Source organism: Scophthalmus maximus, chromosome 13, assembly GCF_022379125.1.
Source record: "Scophthalmus maximus strain ysfricsl-2021 chromosome 13, ASM2237912v1, whole genome shotgun sequence".
Taxonomy (NCBI): domain Eukaryota; kingdom Metazoa; phylum Chordata; class Actinopteri; order Pleuronectiformes; family Scophthalmidae; genus Scophthalmus; species Scophthalmus maximus.
In genome coordinates this window covers 20,798,026-20,820,568 of record NC_061527.1, presented here as the reverse complement: position 1 = coordinate 20,820,568, position 22,543 = coordinate 20,798,026, and the positions used below count along the sequence as shown (strand labels likewise).

Here is a 22,543-nt window from a genome sequence, read left to right as displayed (position 1 = left end):
ACGTTATGACTTTAATGGTTAACCAGAACCGCGTTTGCTTCACTTTGCACTTGATCCATTTCGCTAAGTGTTTGTGTGTGGAGGTCGTCTCTGTGACGGCTGCGGGTGGAAAAGTGTGGTTATGACTGTTGAGCCTGTGCTGATATTGTTCAGATATACTGAAAGGCCTTTGTCCAAACCTTTCAAGCCCAATGTCAGGGAATCCAGAGTGGAAACAGAAGCAGGGCCTTGAATGAACTGAGCGGGAAACGCTGGCTCCACCAGACCGACCGACACAATCTCTGATCATCTCGTACATGACATCAGGAGAAATAACGAGAAGCATGAGACGCTGTGAATTGCGTTAACCGCTTCCTGTCCCCCCCCCCCCCCCCCCCCCCCCTCGGCCCAGGCCGCACGATGCCTCCGGCTCCACGGTGCGTTTCGTACATTTGATGCCATACGCGTTTGTGTTCTTCAACTCAATTGTGAAACCCCGGAACCACAGAATGTCAAAACATCCCTGACGTTATTGGAGGCAGACAATAAATCTGCCATCTAAACCACAACACTTTTTCATACATTATTGATGACAGAAAGACACATTTCCCCTTTTATTGAGTGTTATTATTTTCACAGATAATGGAGCAGGACCCCAAATGCAGATAGAGGGGGGGAAAGGTGAGTATAAAGGTGAGGCTTAAAGTTTTAAGGTGGAGGAAAAAGCAGTGTATCCAAACAAAAAAACAACTCAGGCAAACAGGCAAAAATAGGAAAAGTGGACCAAAGAACCAAACTAGGCCTGCAACTAACAATTATTTTCACTATCAATTAATCTGTAATTATTTCTCAATTAATCGATTAGTCGTTTGTTCCATAAAATGTCGATCATGTTTCCCAAAACCCCAAGACGATAATTTGTTTTGTCCACACTCCAAAGATATTTAGTTTACTGTCACAGAGGAGCAAAGAAACAAGAACACATTCACATTTAAGAAGCTGAAATCAGAGGATATTTACTTTTTTCCCCCCATAAAAACTACCGGAACCGATGAATCGAGGATCAAAACGGTTGCCGATTAATTTAGTAGTCGAATACTAATTGATCAACTGCTGCGGCTCTAAACCAAACCTCGGGGAACAAGACCAAGGGAGCGAAAGCAGGTGAACTGAAGGGGAACAGAACAAGAAGCGACCAGAATAAAACATAAAAAAAAGAAATCAAAAGACCAAAGTTAACGCCCCCCAAAAAATAGTCCATAAATAATTGACATATTATATTATAATGGGTATTGGGGCTGACGATTCCATTGTGGACTCTGATGGAGGATTGTACATTAACAATTTTAAAAAGAATACATATGGCGGGTATTTAAGTGGATGACAATTACGGTGAGTGGAAATGTGTGATGAAAAAAGCATAACTTAACTTAAAAAAAAAGACTGATAAATATCTTTGTTTTTCTGCATCTCTCTGCTCTGATAAGATGCCGTGCGCAGTGTTTGCGTTGCCTCTGCAAGGACGAACATTTTTAGTTTTACTCTTTGTTTGCCCTTGTCTGCCTCCACATTGGAATTATTCAAACTTTTTTTTTTTTTTTTTAAACTCCCCAAGAATAAAGTCGAACCCTAATTGCAGTTGCACATGTCAGGGCCCTCCTGCTCATTAGCTCCGGGCGGAAACGACACTCCAAAGTGCCACATACCGCGATTAACGAAGCGTCAAAGCGTGTTGGAGCAAAGTGACAGCTTCTTTTGCCATTCTTCTTTTTTTTTTTTAGCTGGGGAGGGCGACAGCGGCGACGGCGGTCCAAAAAACAAAAAAGGTTTGGTGTACTGTGACTGAGTGAAAGAGAGAGTAGTCAGTTTTTTCTCACATCGCCGTCGTTAACACGTTCCGTCTCGCTCGCGCAGGTAAGCGGCGGCACTGGGCTCGGCCAATCAGCGCGCGACTCTCTGTTCTCAATTCACATCCTCCGAAGAAGAAGAAAAAAAAACTGGCCAATCAGCACGCGACGCTCTGTTCTCAATTCACATCCTCCGAAGAAGAAAAAGACCACAAAAAAAACAAAAAACGCGTGTGCGCGTGTTGGAGCTGTGGGCTGAGTCCCGGTGACATCACGGGCCGTCTTTGATAAAGCGCTGCTCCTCACCGGGTGGGAGGAAGAGAGAGAGAGAGAGGCAGAGACACGAGCATCCACCTTTGACACGAAAGGCTGCAGCAGCGAGTCCTCTCCTCGGACGGAGCCCACGAGCCCCACTCATGGACGTACGTTCCCCCAAGAGCGCGGCGAAGGAGCCCCGACCGGCGCGCTGCAGCGTCAAGGTAAGACACCCGGGGGGCCCCGGGGGCCCCGGGGGGGGGGCGGGGGGGCACGGGCACGCGTACTTACGGGCTGTCGTGTTTGAACCTGCTGCAACCTTCCTCCGAGTCGGTGTTAATCCAGCCGCGCGGTTTATTTTTAGAGTGATGTTTGCGTAACTTTTTTTTCTTCTTCTTCTTCTTCTTCCACGAGTGATAACAGCGGAGTGACAAGAAGAAGAAAAGAAAAAAAAAAAAAAGAGAAAAAAAAAAGGTGATCCCGCCGAGTCTATTTTTTGCCTCGAGAGAAGAAGGACAACCGGAGTGAGAGCAGAGCTTCACCTTAGACAAACAGACCTCTCCGGCGGAATGTGGAGGTGCTTTGCTTTTTAATCCGAGCCAGTCCGAACCGATTTCAATCCGATTTAATTGCACCTTTTTTTTTCTTCTTTTTTTTTGGTCGTTATTAGTGCACGTGGGTTGATGTGAGGTTTGTTTTTTTATGTGTTTTTTTTTTAACGAACATTGTGTTTGCGAGAGGTTTTTTTTTTTTTTTTTAATGATCACCATAACAATGTTTTTTTATCTTTGTTTTCTGAGTGAAGGAATGTTGCTGTTGCCTCAGACTGTTCACAGCAGTAGGCTACAACAGTTCAGTTCTTTCTTCTTTTCTTTTTTTTTGAACAGCTCCAACAGTTTCAACGTGCCTCACAGACTATACTCATTACACTTGAACTATGAAATGCAACAATCAAAGATTCACCCAACGAAATTCATAATCTGATGATGGTTTTCATGACTTGGTCTGTGAAAGCATCAGAAAGGGATTTAAATGCCCGACAACGCTGTGTACAAAAAGCCCAATATAAAAATGCAACAGATGTTTTGTCAATTTACACTAATGTACAGTAATTTTGACCAAAAATGAAAAATCTAATTCTGTATAGTTTCTTGTACATTTCCTGCCAAACGCCTAATCGTTGCAAATAGGGAATTCTGCATCAGATGCGTCTGAATAAAGGGAAATTATGGCAGTTTTGTTCTTCTATGATAAAACTACTTTATCAAATGTTGGTGCATTTTTACTCTTCTTCCACGCTCTGATGTGAAAAAGAGGAGAAGTGTAACCCGCACGCTGCCAAGAGGAGCAGTTCATGGCAAAAGTGGGAGAGAAACAGTGTGTTCCGGAGCCCGTGAGTAATAATGACACAAAACTGCGTGTTGCCGCCGATTGCAGAGCTCTGTGAGTTGACATTCTTTGTGTGAATGGAGTGTGACTAATGCGCCACCGTCCTGCGAGTTTCGAGGAAACCTTGAAAAGACACGCAACAGCTTAAGCAACTTCTACATTTCCAGAAGGTAAAATGTTTTTATTGGAAACGTCCTGAGGGTTTTTAGCTTCTGCATTCTCACACAGACTGCGGTAGGTCCTGCCAGTGCAAATCCAGCTACTAGAAATCTTCTCGTGTTTATCATTTTGAGACCCCACACACACACACACCCACACACCCACACACCCACACACCCCCGTATGTTGAAACCCAGATGAACAAATAAAGGGAGGGTGGAGGACAGTGAAACCGTATGGCTCATCCTACAGGTACCGACGCATCATTCACTTCTGGAGTTCAGCGTGAACTTTAGTCCACCCTACGCAGTATGATGAAGGGAGTAGTTCAGAATAAGCAGACTTAGCAGCAGGGCGGCGTGTCTGAAAGGTATTTCTGCCGCGGCAGTGAGCGATGTCAATGCACAGCAGTGTCGTTTTAAGACGGTGTTGCATTAAACTGTAGTGGCAGAACTCTTGCCCTCCCGTCTCGCGATCGCAACAAAGGAGAAGAAAATAGGCTCGAGTTCCGTCTCACATAAAATCTAAAAATCGCTCTGCGCACACACAGCAGAGCCAGCTGGTCAACAATGGTTTCTCAGGGAGAAATCCTACCCATCCGTCTTCTCTTGACACCCGTACACGTTGTACAGCACTTAACTCTCTATTTGCTCAGGTTCATCGGGACATTGTGTTTGTTTTTCTCTTCACAACTTTGAACTTATCTACTGTGGGCTACACCTAGTCTGGTCTGTGTACGCCATCAAATTCTCTTAAGGATATCTGTCAACACCGGAGCCAAGTTTCTGCCTAAGGGCACATTCTGGCCACTTCCTGGACAGTGGGACGAATGTTTGAAAGCTCTCGGCTCTTCTCGCTTCCCTCCACACCTCGGTGTCTCGGAGCACTTTGCTCACGACTGTGTCTGCAACATGGAGTTAAAGTCACAGCTCAACATGCAGGGAAATGCACCAACTCACTTATTGTTGAGAATCCGATGAGTGGATTGAATGAGCAGCTCTCATGTCTGTCTGTTAAATGTGAAAAAACATCCTTCTGGTTTGCTTAGTGTAGCGCAAAGAGGTAGACAGCTAGTCAGAAGGAGACTAAATTTATCTCCTAGCTCCGAAAAAAGAATCCAGACAAAGATCTAAGAGGGGAAAAAAAAGTTTGTGGTTACACACGGGGGTCACATACTGGTCTGCTGGGCCTATTTCTGCTGCCTGACAACAGAATGAGGAAGTCACTGCTTCTGAACAAGAAATAGTCTGACACCTGTGACACCGTTACCTGACATTTTGTCAACTTTAAATGTCTTTACGGAGTAAATATCCAATTATGTGACTAAATGTAATGTTGTTTTTTTGAGGTGCGGTGCTGCTACCATTGGATTAAAATAGCGTACTGCCTTTTTTTGGAGGGGTGTATTAAGAAAAATGTTCCCAGACTGCCAACTTAAATTTACCTGGGAGACTGCAATCTAAGGGTATTTATCATTGACTGTATATAAAGATTGACATGGTCAAGAAGGTGAAACCAATGCAATGGAAGTGCCACAAGCCTGTATTCTCTTGAATGGCCAGTAGAGGGCGTCTTCACTTGTTACCAAAAGAAGTCAATTTATATAGAAGTCGAGCCTACCTCTGTTAGAAGTCGAGCCTACCCCTACTTGATTTATAACGTCAGAAAACATTTTCCTGAGGTGTTCATGGTCTCAATCACTAGTTTCAAATCTTCTCCAACACAGCATGATATTGATTTTATGTATTATGGTCTCATTGAGAGTATAATAGACGATAAGGCACGGTATGCATTAAGGTGTGGACACCGTGTGATTGACAATAGGTGCAGGCGTAGATGGACGAGCTTTCAGTCAGGTCCGCCCCTGCTCCTCCAAATATTGTTACTTCTGGTTTTCAAAAAACCGAGATGGCGCTTGTCAAAATGCTAAACTTGCAGTTTAGAACCCAACTGGTGACGTCGCTGTCGGTTGCTACTTGGTTATCATCCATCTTAAGCTAAGACACATGCAGTTGGAAGACAGTGAAATAAGTAATACTTACAAAATATACACCTTGCCCTAACTTCAATTTGAATAATTATTTTTGCAATTGACGTGTTATAGTGCAAATTATGAAATGAAAACAGTTAAGGAGGTCTTGTGGTTCCATATGAGATTGTGGACACTTGTGTCGCGGTTTTGGTCTTCATTTCAAAATCTTTACACCCAACTCTCAATTTTTTTCGAAATGGCTTACCATTGCTTTGAATCTAGAATAGCACATTTGGTCATGGTGCTATTGTGCCGCAAAACTGTTTTAAGTTTGTTTCACAATGAAGGGAGGCGATTCCGTGACTTTCATTTCTTTAAAGTATCCTGGGAGACATCACATGCGTAGCTTTTCCTTTATTTCCTTTTTTTTTTTAACCAAGTGGGCCAGACAAAAAAACAACAATTTCCTCATCTAAATCCATGGATATCTAGAGCCACAGCTACAACACGTGTCCCTGAAGTAAAAGCATTTGAAAGTCAAGTGTGAACTTCCCTCCATTCTTCCTCTCACAGCAGGGTCGATGGCTCGGACAATAACCACCAGACGGTGTTCAAAAAGATAAATGTGAAAATAATCCATGGAAAATCCGAACTCTGCACAACCACTTGCCTGCTTCTGAACATCAAATAGGCATAAATCACTTGTATTAACAGTGCGGATAAATAATAAATCCTGCTATTCAGTGACACAGCGTTGACACATTCAGCACCGATTTTATCTACTGCCTCTCTTTTCTACTGCTTGTAATACTGCAGAAATAATGATGCGGTGCAATAAAACAGGCTTTAAAGGTGAAATTTCACTTGATGTCAAAAATGACTCTCCAGTGCCAAAAGCTAAACTGTCGACAAGCCAAAGAGTTGTCTTTGAAACGAGGCGTTATCAGCAACACAAATATGAATCCAGCTTTGTTAAAGCCTAACGTGGATTTTGAGTTGACCTGAAGGTTCACATTATGAAACCTTTTTTGTTTTAATCTGATGCACCTATCACAAACAAAATATTACCCTTTTGCCTGGCCAAGCAAACGGGTCCTGACAAATCTTTCAGATAATTTAGGACTATTTGATAAAAAAAAAAAGAGTGATGTGGATGACATATTAACAACAGTATCAAAGCATCTAGTGTGTGCGCTAACAAGCCATAAAGCCAAGCTTTAATAGGAGCATTGACTGTTCTGAGTGGAACAGCGAACCTGGCAGGCAGTAAACAAACTGGAGGCTTGAATTTATCACTGTTTTCATAACAAATTCACTCCTAATCTCGACGCGTATCTTCGGCGTCATTGGTGCACTCGCTGCCCCCCCCCCGGGCGAATGAATCCATGTGCAGAGAGTCATATGAGTGTCTATGAAAGCCTCCTGACTCGCAGACGGGACAGGGGGGTCTCCCGGATGACTGCAAGTTCATCCAGCGGCGGGGCGGGGGGGGACTGATCTTTTCCACTGATCTCCGTGTGTGAAGAGAAACGGCCATGAGACAAAATCGGTTGGAGACACATACTGCATCAGTTCAAACGTAGTAATTGGTTGTGAATGGTTCCAAAATTATCACTGAATTGCTCAATTCATTGCTCTTTTTGGATTCACATCTCCTGAGACCAGAGGTGGAAACAAAGTACATTTATTCAAGTACTCTACGCCTATATAATAACATCTATATAATAAAAGAGGCTACTCTGTGTGATTTGTTCCTCTACTTTTGATCAAACTTTTATGTCTTTCAAACTTTCAATACAGGACCTTAAGTTTTTTTCATTTGATTGAATATATTTCCATTGTTATTGCTATTTATAATTGAACGTTCTATGTGCAAGAATGTGAAGCAATTTACATGTATTAATCATGTTTTTATTTCCAATGTACAAACACACTGTTACATAACTTTAAAAATATGACCTTTGTCAGCCTTTTGACTGATTTCTACGTAAATTACTCACGTTTGTAGAAAAGCCAAAGGTTATGACATTTATGATTGTTCCTAAGTGTCTTTTTTGCAATGACTCACTTCCACTCTGCCACAGAGACGACAGTATACTACACCAGTTAACTTAGAGTCTGTAACTTAGAGTCTGTTCACATCAATAAACGACCCCAGCAAAACACAGACTCTGTGAGCACAAAAAAAAAAGATTGTGACCGCATACAGGGGACTCTGGGGGGGGGGACTCGAATCAACATCATCTGATAATACACCTATATAATCCCTTAAATCCATAAATCTCCACACTTAGTTTTAGCGCTCTTCAAGGGTTTAAGAAGGTGGCAACGGTGTGAGATTTTCACAGTAAAACATGTCAGGAAATAACAAGGTTTCACGCTATCATGGTATATGGTATTCAACAATTATTATTATTATGATTAGTAGTAGTATTAGAAGTTACAAATTAAGGAAGTATTTGCATCTTTTACTCAAGTTAAAGTACTGATACCACACTATAAAAGTAAAAGCCCTGCTTTAAAAATAAAAGTATATACATTTTATAATGCAAATGTATTATTCTATATTATTTTCTCCATTAGTTGATTGGTTGGTTTGTAAAAATTCTGGAAACCGTCAGAAATGTGGTCATCAGTGCTCTAAACGATCGGCAACAGCAACAACTGCACGGCCTTTAGTATGTTAACATGTTAATGTTACATACATGGGTCGAGGTGTGAAATCACTCCCTCACAATTATAATGTGTGTTGTGACTGTGCTAGCCTAAAAGATTTCTGACGGGTTTCTGTCGAGGAGAGATGGCTTACTGTCTAGAACCGCTGATGTAGAATATTATTTTCACGATTCATGACTTTTGAACGGACGTATGCGCTCGAGTCCTCACCTGTTGGCTGCAGCTGTGTTTGGTTTCTCCACTGTACGGATCACCTCGCTGCGTTTCCCCTTTGCGGACGATATTGCCTCTCTGATGTCTGAGTATCCCCTCGATTGGGTGAGCTAGAAGTCCTCCGACTGTCTGCCGGGGTTTTCGCCCGGGCCCCATATGGGACGCTGGTGTGGTTTCTCTGAATTGATCTATGTTCCTTGAAACCATTTAAGCCTCTCAGGGGGGATATGTTTTAGGTTATGTTTTACTTAAGGTTTTATGTTTTATTCTGTTCAGCCTCCAAGTGAGTCCAGCCAAATGTCTTTTGCAGCTGAATGCACAAAACCTACACTTGACATTTATGACCATAACCTAATATAACTCTTATTCCATCACTATTGCAAAATGGACTCAGATCATGCAGGAGCATCTTTGTTGCTCACTACCGTTTTTCACCAGGTCCTCTGCTATTAGACTTATTGACTGTGTACGTCTGGCTACAACAAACCCCCTCTCAGATTCCTGTGCTGTGTCGTCTTGTCCTAGCTGTTCGTCCTGTGCCACGGCCTCCTGCAGTTCTCTCAGCTGCTGTACAGCGCTTACTTCAAGAGTACCATCACCACGATCGAGAGACGCTATGGCCTCAGTAGCTACTCCTCGGGAACCATTTCCTCTCTCCACGAGGTAGGAGCCAACAATAACACACCCTCACACAGTCCGAGATCACAATAGCTTTATTCCAAGGATACCGGTGACAAAGGAGGAATTGCCGAATAGGCAACATGTCAAACTTATACTTCCTGACGTCTCGAGCAGGACGCAAGTATTTTGGAACTTTTTTTTATTGCAGATGCGGGGGTCAGCAGTAATGAAAGAATGCTCTGTACGCACTCGTCGTAAAACACGCCGGGTATTTTTTATACTCGAGTGGGATTTAAATATTTTCCAGTATCTATGGCCACAGGTCACTGGTCCCCACATAAATCACGATGTTTACATTGAGCCATTTATAGTGCTTTTGCAGCCCTGAACCTGCCAGGATTTGGCTGCACTTGGACTTTCTATGTCATTCATCAGACCCGATTTGACTCTATGATAATTCATCAAAACACAGACCAAATAAGGACTTGTCCATTTCAGTTTGGAATCTCCAATTAGTGTTGTTATTTAAAACTTCTTCAATCAATATATTTTTTTCATTAAAAAAACAAAGTGGTCAGTCTTGTAGTGCCAAACCGTCTAACTTCCCCGTAGCATTACAGAGCTTTTTAGCACCATTTAGCTGATTTTTTTGGTTTCATGGCTTGCAACTGAATTTTTAGCTGAACTTTAGGTTCACTCTCAGTGGTCTCCTGCCACAGCAGGTGGCTGTTTTTTTCACAGTTTTCAGCATAATATGAGCTGAACTAACTGTGCTGTACACTACTTGACCTACACAAAATGGCAAAAAAGACAGTGTGAGCAACTATCTTGTGAACGCAGTGGATCGTTGACCTGCCAAAGCCACAGGTATTGATTTCAACAGGTGGTGGAGATCCAAACAGAGCAAAAAGAAGAGTGGATATTGGATTAACATTTATCTGATGATTAGAATCCACACTCTAAATTAGTGATAATGTTGTGATTCAAATAGGCAACAGTTACTTATAAGTTTGCAATATCAAATATTATGTGAGGTTTGTCACAGCATGTTTCCACTGACCCCCAGGTGCCCGAATGATCTGTAAATTACATAATAATTTAGTTTGGCATGGAGATCAGAGGGGAAATGTTTTCATACCGAACTTCCTCGCGTGATATTTGCCACTCCTATGCAATCATATGGAAGTGAATAAATCTCCATATAATCACATGGAGTTATCGTACTTAATTTCTTTTACAAACCACAATGAATGAATTTGCGCCTCTTTATAGTCCTCGAGAGATTTGCCAGATCAACAAATCTTATTGTGCTCCATTAAAGGAGCTGTATGACTCTTATCTTTCCCCTGAGTCAGGTCCAACTTCAGTTTGTTTGCAGTTCTGTTGAAGCTCAAAATCCAGATTCGTAAAGTCATATTTGACATATAACTCTACTCTATCCATTCTGCTAACTACCTGCTGGCCAGTGCTGTGTGCAGTTGGCTAGCAGGTCGGGGATCAGTGCAGGAAGTGTTTGTTTTTTACGGGAGACATTTGATTGATGAGAAGCCTCCCCCCCTTTTTTTTGAACCATCGATCATTCAGTGTTGAGATCAGTCAAACCTGGCCTCAATGTGATTGGTTAAAACTTTAACTTTTTTTTTCTGAAAGGGAAGCCAGGCAGAGCTGGAGTCCTTTGAGCAATGATAGCATTTCATCACATCATACATCATCATTATCTGCACATCAACTACACCCCGCGATGCGCCCTGCACTCGCACTCAGCTAAAGAGAAAAATATGACAGTGGAGTGTTTGGATAAGAAGGGAAATCGCAGAACTCAGCAAAAAAAAGAAAAGCAATCAGAACAAGACATTTTTGTTTTCTTTATTAGACTATATTTATGAAGTGGCCATGCTTCCTTTGGACCCTGAGCGATACAGTCACTGTACTGAGTTTGGATAACACTGCAACGCCGGTCCTTTCCATGTTTGGTTGGAAGAATGTGAGACCTGCAAGGTTATGCACTCTGTGAATGGACTGATTTGTCTTATATGAAGAGTAACTCTCCTTCGGTGAATCCTCTTTTAAACATGTGTCTGTCTCTGTGTCTGTTCCCTTCAGATCAGTAACAGTGTGCTGATCGTGTTCGTGAGCTACTTCGGGAACCGGGTTCACCGTCCTCGCGTGATTGGTGTTGGTGGATTGCTGATGGCCGTCAGTGCCATGATCCTGACCTTACCTCACTTTGTGTCCCAGCCCTACGAATATGACTCTGTTCTGCACAGTAAGACCCCGACCCCGAATGCAAAACCACAATGCTTCTCTGTTTCCACTGGCACCGCTATGACAGCTAATGTGACTCAGTCCAGAGCAGGGGGACTCATAAATGTACAAATATGTCGGGGGCAATTTATGAGACTTCATTTAAGGGTTTGTCTATAAACTCTGCAGCTCTTCTCTGTGGCAGTCAGCAGGGGTCAAGCATGTATCTGGCGTTTGGCTCGCTAGCGTATTTGGAAATCATGCTGGTGTTCTCCCGCTGAACCTTTGCGTAAATCTCAAGGAAATTCATAATCTCTATACACTCGCTGCAAGCTAAGGAGATTAAAATGACCCCCCCAGGGCTTTTCACTTGTAATAACAATCTCCATCGTTCTTTATTCGCTTTGCCCCCAGTACCTTGGCGTCATGCAGCGTGTTAGTGAAGAGTCGGAGAAGCTTCAGGAAATTAAAATAGCTCTGCCCTGTCTTTAACTATCACTGTGTTTTATTTTCTCCCCTTCCCTCTGCTCTCCCCATCTTGCTCACCACCTGCCGCGATCCAGATCGCCACGACATTTGCAACCTGCAGCAGAATTCGAGCGACACAGAGTCTTGTGGCCTTGATGAGACCAGGCGCCTGGCCGACACCAACAACCTGTGGCTGCTCATGGCCAGCGCTCAGCTGCTCTTTGGCGTGGGCTCGGTGCCAATCCAACCTTTTGGGATTTCCTACATAGATGATTTTGCAGGACCTGGCAACTCCCCTGTTTACATAGGTGAATGGCCTGTGGTTCAGAAACGGACTTGTATAGATAAAGACAACACTATCTGACTGTTTCATGCTGCGCGATTCTGCAGGTTTACGTGTAGAGAAGCTTTTTAATCTGCGAGTGCGCAGACATTACAAATCATAAGGTTCTATCTTCAGTCCGAGTGGTTTTCATTTGTTGAGGGTCAATGGTTTCACAAGCTAGGAAGCAGAACTGATCTACAATTAAGTTCTTTATTTATTGTACTCTGAAGAGATAACATCGAAATCTGAGTTCACTCTTCAATTGGGGTTTTAATGCTGCAAACTATTTTTGCTCTATCCTCTGAGGCAGAGCAGAACGCAGTAATTTTGTCGAAAAGAGCAGATACGGTTATGCTGACTTTCTTTTAAATACACAAAACAAAACATTTACTCATGCAGAGAGTTAGGTAAGACATTTTCCCACAGAAAAAAAATGTTAAAACACTTTTTCAATTCAGACATGAAAACATTTAGTCTCGTCAAAGAGATTTAAGCTGATACAAATGAAAAACTGGATCTGGAGAAGCTGGGATCATCTGTGTCAGTGTCTGAGCTCTGACTGCAGTCGTCACTCGGTCTGCTGCAGTACAGACTTTACTGACATTTTTAAAAAGTTTGCAGCATGATAGAGATGGCAGATTCCTTTGCCTTCTTTGCTGTCATCTTCAGCGTGGTGGCTCATGTTGAAAATCAGCTTCTCTCTAAACAGACATCACGTAGCAACAACATTATTCCTGACTTAGTTGGTGTTTGTATCAGTGTCCTTTAGAATGCGTTTGATGGTATAAATACCTCACCATGAAGCAACTTTCCTGATTTCTTTCTGCTCCATTATCCACCCTCACTGAGCACTGAGGAAAAACAATAAAGGGATTGAACCTGACTGGTTTCCTTTGTACACTCTGAGCACTGTTGTGTGTGCTTAACGCTCTGCCAGTAGTATTTTGTAGAACCCAGTCAGACAAAGAATTTGGAAATAAAAACCTCTTTCGATGTTTTTCAAATTGACATCCATGAACGCCAGAATAAACCTACATAAATTCTCAATAACAATTTGCAGGAATATAGCGTTGTGAGTTACTAAATTTTGACAAAGAGAGAACCTTGTGTTTTCTAAGGTCACGCTTTGACAAAAAAAAATGAAGGATCACAGAATAACTCAACAGTTCTTCAGAAACTCTGCCTCACAGGCCTTCTTATCGTTCACAGCCATCCTGTTTGCTGTATCTGTGTTCGGGCCTGCCATTGGCTACCTGCTGGGCTCAGTCGTTCTGCGGATCTTTGTGGATGTGGACAAAATTGGTTTAGGTAACGGTGATAAGGTCCTTCGAGGCATCCCAAAGTTGTGGTTCCAGATGCTCCACCGTTGTGTCTGGTGACTCCGTGTTCACAAGGTTTCTCCTGCAGGGGCCGAACTGGAGCTGAGACACGGTGATCCTCGCTGGGTCGGGGCGTGGTGGATGGGCCTGCTCATCACCGCTGGCTGCCTATTTCTCACCTCCATCCCCTACTTCTTCTTCCCTCGTAGAATGCCCTCAGAAAACAGTGTAAGTCATGCTCTCTCACATAGGTCTGAGGTACAACACGTGTTTTATGACTAAACAGTAGTAGAATTTATGCTTTTGGATTGTGTACGGGTATTATCTTCTCTGCCGCTGAAAGATAGTAAAATTCAGTCTAATAATATTCCCCATATTAACTGTCTCTCGTGTTTTACTGACACCTATAGGCTAAACATCAGTATTGCATGTTCCCCTTTCCTCTTTTTCAACATCTTGAAGGCACAAACAAGGTTTCTCAGCATCAACATATAACTAATTATGACAGGCATATCATCTCATTGAACACAATTCAGCTTGGAGAATTTGATTTTATTTGATTTGTGCATTCTTTTTGTGTGTATCAGGCCTTTCAAACAATCTGCAACATATACAGATACAGATTAAGATCAAGTCTATTGCTGTAGAGAGATTCCATCCTCCTCATGCTTATTAAACCAATTTCCATCCGTGACCAGAACTTGACCTGGTACAAATATGTAAATGATTTGATACAAATCACATCATAATTAACAAGTTAACAACATGACACTGACAGTATGACCTCAGTAGCGTGAACACACATGTTGCCCAAGACCTTACATTCACTGGAACATTATAAATACCACTGAAGAGATGAAAATCTTCCAGTTAATATCAGAAAACACGTAAAGGACTCGTCACATCCTTACGAATATAAAAACATATGATTCAAGTAATGGTGGGTTTCTAAGTAACATAAAACTGATTGTTAAAGTTTATACCTGTTAAAAGAGCATGAGTTTCAGTAGGAAGACGCCACAAAAAAATCTCTGCATGATTTTGAAAGCATGAACACTGTGGAGCCGTTTCAGTGTATCTGTCCCATATTACATGAAAGCAGCATGAGGAGACAGAGACTTGTTGTAAGGGAGGGGGAAAAAAGAGACGGGAGAAGTAAGCAGGACTGATGTGATTTGGTAATGCATTAAAAATGCCCCCATGTTCATTACATGCCTGAAAAATGATGAACTCTTAACTTAGTTGTCTAATTAGTTTTGCAAAAAAGATGAAAGGGTTTTTCTAACACTAAATACTGGGTATCGTTTTCCAGGTGGCTGGAAGTGAAAGCGAAATGAACGGTGACTTGAAGAAGCCAGATATCTCTTTACTTGATTTCCTGAAAAGTAAGGTTTTTGTTTGAACTGATTATATTCAGAGTGAAAAGGAAAACTGAAAACACAGTTTTATATTGCTTACATGTTCTGTAACAAATAAACAGGCAGGGAGGCCGTTTGCCGGAGTACTGATCGGTGTGTCTGTGTGTGATTATGTCTCCTCAGTGTTTCCCAGAATGTTCGTCCACCTCCTGTTGAGCCCTCTCTTCCTGATGCTGGTGCTGGCCCAGTGCTGCTTCTCCTCGGTGATCGCGGGCCTCTCTACGTTCCTGAACAAGTTTCTGGAGCGGCAGTACAGCACCTCGGCCGCCTACAGCAGCCTGCTGGTCGGTAGGTACTGTAAAGCGTGCAAATGCAAAGACGGGGCCTTCACGAGAAGATGGTCAAATAAATCACATTTGACCTTGGAGTCGGTATCAGCAGGCTGCTAAATGATTCAAGTCATAATGTACAGTAGGATGTTTAATATATCATTCTTATGAAACGGTCTGTTAGAATACTTCAATGGACGCGCTGCAGTAAATCAGGCCACTTGCTCTGTGGCTTCTTTCTAAAGAGTAAGTTAGTCAGTCAGTCAATCTTTTCTTACATTAAACTTTTATTTGGGTTTATGTGTCGCAACAAGAAATTTATGTTCAGGCCACTCTTGTGTCATGTGTCATCTTACAAATAAAGTGAAATAGCACATGTTGTTTTGCGAAACTGCTCTGGACCACTTCAGTGGATATAAATTCCCTTTTTTTAACTTGGAGATAACTCAGCTGTTTATGGTTCCCAGGTGCTGTGAATCTGCCAGCGGTAGCGGTGGGGATGCTGGTTGGAGGGTTGATCATGAAGAGGGCGGGTCTTTCTCTGAAGACTATCCCACGATTCTCTGTGGTCATGCTTGTCATATCCACCCTCCTCTGTATCCCCCTCTTCTTCATGGGCTGTCCCACCCAGAAGGTCTCCGAGATCAATCATTATCAGATCGAACAGTACGGGTGAGTGGGTTTTGTTTACATTTTATGGTCTGATTCCTTTCATGCAGAGTCACACAAACTAATCCAAACTTACTGTACATGACATTCTTACTCAAATGCAATGGAATGAAGAAGCAGCCTTCAAACAGGCTGCTGTGATGCTTAAAAGCAATACCTGATGTTTTTGTTATGGCACCAAATAGCAAACCCCCCTCAATCCTAAAATGTCTTACCAGCTCACGAGTTATGTGTTTTATTTGGATGCACTGGTGGGATTTTAAACTAAATCTGGGGAGTGCATTGATCATAAAACAAATTCTGACAAATTTGAATTTCCTTTTGGAACTGTTGTTTCTGAAATATGAATGACATTTTCAAAGGCACCTGTTCAGCACATAATACGGTATAATCTTAAGGCTGTGTTGGCTTGTGACTGAATGAATATGACGACATAACATAAACATTAAAAGGCCTCCATGCTTTAGTTTCCTGTGTATATAGAAAACCAATTCAATTATAAAATAATCTTATACTCACATTGATTGAGGATGATGCTGTAAATAGGCAGGACATTCTAACAGTGTAGCTAGACACGATCCAGTAGCTTATTGTACCGTTAACATTGATGGTTGAAGGTGCCATGTTTGGTTTTCTAGTGAAGAAAAAGAAATTCATGTTTACATTCATACATTTTATTGCCAAAATGCTATGTGTGTATTCTTGAGGCCCAACAAAGCTATTGGATCCTACAATAGATAAATAGGTAAGAGGCAAGTAGGTCACTTGGATGTTGGAGCTCCATTATAAAATGACTAAAAACCTCCACCACCACACTGCCTGGGCTCGGTTTAATATGTATGTGTATGTACATTAAACTCCACCTTAAATTGATTAAAAAATTGTATTTGATCCTCTGTGATTTTCATTTTAGCATGTCAGGCAAAAAGCTTTTCTTTGGCTCTACATGAGATGAAATGAAATGCAGCCCCAACTTCTTGACTCCGTCTCTCTCTCTCTCTCTCTCTCTCTCTCTCTCTCTCTCTCTCTCTCTCTCTGCCCTCCACAGATCTTTATCCATGTGTTACTCCAACTGCTCCTGTCCTGCCAGTGCCTTCAACCCCGTGTGTGGCTCTGATGGTATCGAGTACATCTCTCCTTGTCATGCAGGCTGCACCAACTTCACCAAAGACCCCAACAGCACCCACAGGGTGCAGGTCAGTGGACTCATTCAAAAACCGTCCCGTGCCTGTCTCTCACAGCAAATACCTGCAGGTTAGGTTGTTGTGTAGTGACATATGTGATATTAACGCACAATGATATTGTGTTTGAAGTTTAAAATATTAAGACACGTGTGTGATATTGAGCCGTTAGAATAAAACTGCACTTTCAGCTTGTCTTTTTTTTTGTAACTGGGGAAAATGTGTGTAGCAATAGAATGAGATCATACACCAGGCTACATCATCTGTGAACTCATGTGGAGCAGAGAGTAATCATGTAAGATAGGAATGCTAGATACGGTATGTTTATTCAAAACGAAAAACTGCGAGTCCAAGATGAGAGAGTTTGTTTTTACAGCAGGGTGTTCAAAAGTAGTATAATTTTTCTTCTATAAACCTCCATAATTTTTCTCAGTGTGTGACGAAGGCATAGAGGCACTTGGTTCCTGTCCTAGCGCAGGATATGTAAATTAGCCTGTAAGGTTGTAATTAACCTTTAACTGCGCACTCGGAGCAGAGGGAGTACTGCCGGGAATACACACTGCAAATAAAATACCATTAAGATAGACTGACTTAGTGTTGGGATTAGACTTTTCTTTTAAACCTTTTGTTTTCTAGCTCCAAGTAGATGCTTAGACATGCGCATGAACAGGCCTTTGATTACTGATCATAGATTTTCCTTCCCTTTCGTTTTCTCTTCCGCCAGTCGCTGTTGATCCTAACAGGATGCGAGGGGCTCACAATCGATGTCTGATAAATGCCTTTATAGGAGGTGTATTGAAGAAGGAGAAAACGTCAGTGTTTAAACATCACAGCTTGTGAATAATCTTCCAGTGGGTGGATCGTGTGACTGCTAATAGACTATTAGTCAGTTTGGCTGAGCTAAGCCCACCGTGTAATGCTGAGGCACAAACACAGGCAGCGGCGACCACCACTAACTTAATGGATGAATCCCCAGAAATCACAGAATAATTATGACTCAGATGTCCACAGTGGGCATCTGGACATCTGGGGGCATTTTGAGAAGCTATTTCTGTGTTTTGATTTGAATAAATTCACACAAATAGCAAATTGCATTGTTTGTATAGATTTGATGAAGACAAAGAAAGAGTGAAGGAGTCAGGAAGCTGTCGGAACATCTGCAAAATAAAATCGTTTCCTCTCGTAGGATCATTGTTACCCAAAAGTGTTTACATGACAGGGTACTAATACAACCATAAAATTCAAAAGTCGTACACTGGTGTTTCAAACTTTAAACAGTCACCTCCTTTTTATACTTAGCATGTGATGATGTTTCAAACCTTTGCGAATCGTTAACACCCGTTAATAATGTGGTGCAACTATTTCTAGTAAGTGGCACATTCATCTCACACTTTCTCACTGTTTCAAAATGGAACAGATAAACTTTATTCAACCCCGGTGTGGAAAAAGGGTATCAGCTGGTGTATCACAACATGACATGACGTTTTAAAAAAAGTTGTTTTTCTGTGTACAGATAGAAGCATTAATATGTCCTTCGCGTTCTCTCTGGATACAGCTGTATACAAACTGCAGGTGTATATCTGGGAGCCAGAATCAGGCCCGTCCATCTCCCTGCCCCAACAGCTGCCCTCATCTGCTGCTCCCCGTCATCCTTGTCATCTCTCTGGCGTCGCTGATCGCCTGCCTCACTCATAACCCCATGTACATGATGGTGCTCAGGTAAGAAAGGGTGACAATATACTATGTTATACCGAACGCGCATATGCATTTGTTATATATTTGATATGTTCAAAATTAAGTGTATAATTCCCAGTAGATTGGATGTTATGATGCAATCTGCCCTCCGGGTCAGGCTTTTACTAGTGATTTTATGAATTTCCTTCTTCAATCTAGTTGTCTACAAATACTGTATCAGGCGACACTTACATATTATCTTTTTCCTATTATTAATGTTGAATATATAGAAATCTGACCACACATTTCTCGCTCCCTTATTTCCATGTTCATTTCAGATGTGTTCCCTCTGAGGAGAAGTCATTTGCTATAGGAATCCAGTTTTTACTCATGAGAGTATTAGGTAAGGCAGGACTCAAATATTTATGCTGTTACTCAATGTGTTTGGTGCTATGCTCATATCATAAACGATTATATTAATGATGATATAAATGATTGTATTAATGATAACTTCCATAAATCTATTATAATCATTATTATTAACCAACAATTGTTGTGTTTTGTGAATTGTGTTTGTGTTAAAGGCCAATGTTGGTGTGTCACTTGTATAGTATTTTTGTTGAAATTAAAATAAATAAATAAAATACCTAATTAAATCAATAAACAATGGATAAATTCTATAACATATATAAATACACCAATAAGTTGTTATAATTTAAGTAATTATTAAAACGCTATTGTGTAATTTCATTATTCTTTTGTTTTTTAAATTTTGAATCTTTAAATTTTACATTAGATTTTTTATGTTTTATAAAAGATTAAATAATCAAAAGTATCATAAAGTAAAATTAAAGTGGAAAATCAGGGAAAATTACATTTTATTAAAAAAAAAGTTTAATAAAAAAACTCAGTTTGCATCAAGGTAAGAATAATTAAACATTTCAGAGAAATGAGTTGAGTTTTAATGAATTCTGTAATTTTTTCACAAATTATCTGACCATATTTGGGTAAATGTGTGGCTGTAGGCAGAGTATGATTAAATTAAACTTTGAATTGTATTCATCAAAATTATGGCACTGGAATTGCGTCATGGATTTTAAGAAAAGGTTTTTTAGTTTGCCTTCTGTCGGAGAAATGAATGTGTTTACCCTGAGCACACTCTCTCCCTCCCTCCCTCTCAGCTTGGCTTCCTGCCCCCGCTCTCTTTGGGATGGCCATTGATACGTCATGTATCTGGTGGAAGCGTGTGTGCGGAAAGAAGTTTAGCTGTGGTTACTATGACAACAACATCTTGAGGAACCGGTTAGAAAACTTATTGCACACTCATCACATACACGTGCGCAGAAGAGCCACATCAATGCTGACATTCACTTTGTGTTTATTTGTCTGACTCCTGCAGATACTTGGGACTACAGGTGGGTTATAAGGTCATGGGCATCTTGCTTCTGATGATGCTGGGGTGGAAGGTGCATCGGACCCAGGAGTACAGTCTGGAGAAGAGGCCCGAGGGACTACTGTGAGCCCGCTGAGCGTCCGTGTTGATTGAAGCCTCTCGGCTTTCTTTGCCGCTGACTGGAGCTGTGTCAGTGGGAGAAAAGCCACAAGCCAAGACAGGCCTACACTGACCTCAACTTCTGTAGGCCCACTTCTCTACGTGGTGCTTCACTGTTGAGAAAGAGTTCGGATGCTTTAAACCTTTACGATTACAATTTGCTCCGCCAATATGACCTACTCATTACAAGTTAAGAGAGGACAGCTGAAACACCTCTCTCGTATGGTACCTCACAACATTTCACATGGATTTGGGACGGCACAACAGTCTGACCAACGATGACACAGCAGATTATCCTCGTTTATTACTTGTTCTATGAGGTAGGCATCTATTCCGGTTCCTATTTGCAATGGGAACATACTAATTAACTGTATAGCTTAATATTTAAGTTTATTTTTTATAGATGTTTGTCTCGTACACAGAGACATCTGTGATAACGTCAATATTCATTTCGTATAACGTCACGTATAGGACTTATTAATTTTAATGCATTGCTAATGACATTTCAGATATAAGGTGAGATAAGTAGATGTATTGTTACTCGTAAATTGAATTAACTATGCACATTATGCTATCTACTGGTGTAGTCATACGGTTGTTATTACAGTGCATAGATGTGTAAGTATTACTGGCTGATAAAAAAATAAACAGAACAATTAATCATTTCAGCGTGGATTTTTTCTTTTTTATCAATGTCTGTCTTTAAGGCAGGTCAACCAACGGCAAAGTTAGCAGCTCCAAATGACCCGGGCTAACTGTGTGTCAGTTGGGTTTGGGACCCAGTCTTGTCAAGGGGCCTTTTTGTCAGAATCTTATCTTAACATGTGTATTTTTGCAGTTTTTTGCTCTCACTTAATGAAATGACAGTAAAGGAGGGCCATTATTATTCTAGCACTGGAATAATGATTGGTAAATAATGGTTAATGGCACATTTTGCCATGTGGCATGTTTTTTATGCAAACTTGGAGCTGACATGGTCATCACAATCCAAAAATGTTCCACTATTTTCTAACATTGTATTGATAAGACAGTAAAAGAAATACATACATCAATTAACTGATGATAAAAAAAATGACTTACTTGCCGCCCTATTTTTAGCCAACAAGGTCGCACACAAAGCAAAGTTATCTTGGGCATCTATAGGCAAATCTCTCCCCATATATAAAATATTACACCTATCCAGCAGGGGTGGGATGGAATGTTTCACAATAAACAAAACAGCCAGAAAAATAAATAGATGGATCAAGCATGAGTTGTGCGAGGCGAGTATAAACAGTTTTATGGCTTAAAATGGGCTTAGGCAAGGCGCTTGTTGGTATTGTTTAGATGAGAATGTATATGTATATATATATATATATATTTATTTATTTATATACATGTATATTGTTTGCATCGCAAATAATTGCAATTCTTTTTTTCTACATTGCATCTCTTCCAGTAAAAATATATATTATAGAAAATATGGCAAGCAAAATTCTGCTTAGGGCCCCTCCTACCTGACTCACACCTGACCCCCAGTGCACCCACTACAATCCTCCTTCCTTTACAACAGTTTGCTCCATCTGTCAGTCTACGAATGTATAGATCTAAACAGAACAGAATGAGGTATAAACACAACAATATTTACTGACAATCAAGCATCTCCTCTACTGACAAATTTATGCATAGCAACTGTACATTATGGATTATGGATTCATTGTGAATGTTATCAGCTCCATCAGGCCCATGCAAACTGTCTCGCCCAGATTTCCCTAAATACATTTCATGTGAAATTTCTATTTATACTACGGCTTGTAACACACGTCTACCTGACTGCTGTTCCTGCAGTTCACTCTGGTGGAGATTTTTTTTCTCTTCTCATGAAGGATAGTTACGCTTCAACCTCTCAAAATATTGACTAACTAGCTTTGACATGAGGGGGAGGCTTAAATTGCGGGCCGACTCTGGTCTCATTGTCTTAATCATGTGTCCGTGACATGCTCTCACAACTTTCACAGCTGTTAGTTTGTGAAAAATAGCCTTAGCAAATCCCTTAGCATCCTTATCAGTGAGCATTTTGTTTTAATGTGCATATTTCAAGGTTTGCATTGTCAATAGCTCAGTCATTTATGAATTTATTGACATCAAACCTCCTCTCATGTTTGGGTGACATCCTCTCACAACTTTCACAGCTGTTCGTTTGTGAAAAAAGCCTAAGCAAATCCCTTAGCATTCTTATCAGTGAGCATTTTGCTTAAATATGCATATTTCAAGGTTTGCATTTAAAATAGCTGTCACTCATCAAACCACCTCTCACAGGGATGTAGCACCAAA

The 22,543-nt window shown here is 41.2% G+C and overlaps 1 protein-coding gene across 1 annotated transcript; it reads left to right on the top strand.

Annotated features, from left to right (window-relative positions):
- The first annotated feature begins 1,695 nt into the window (after positions 1–1,695).
- Positions 1,696–20,898, top strand: slco2a1 (solute carrier organic anion transporter family, member 2A1). The gene is made up of 14 exons (XM_035648230.2): positions 1,696–2,305; positions 9,016–9,153; positions 11,215–11,377; positions 11,919–12,131; positions 13,358–13,456; positions 13,556–13,695; positions 14,780–14,852; positions 15,009–15,173; positions 15,622–15,826; positions 16,872–17,019; positions 18,560–18,723; positions 19,017–19,081; positions 19,860–19,980; positions 20,078–20,898. Exons 1-14 carry the CDS (start codon positions 2,243–2,245, stop codon positions 20,196–20,198), a joined length of 1,878 nt encoding a protein of 625 aa, XP_035504123.1. The 5' UTR covers positions 1,696–2,242; the 3' UTR covers positions 20,199–20,898.
- The last annotated feature ends 1,645 nt before the right edge of the window (positions 20,899–22,543 follow it).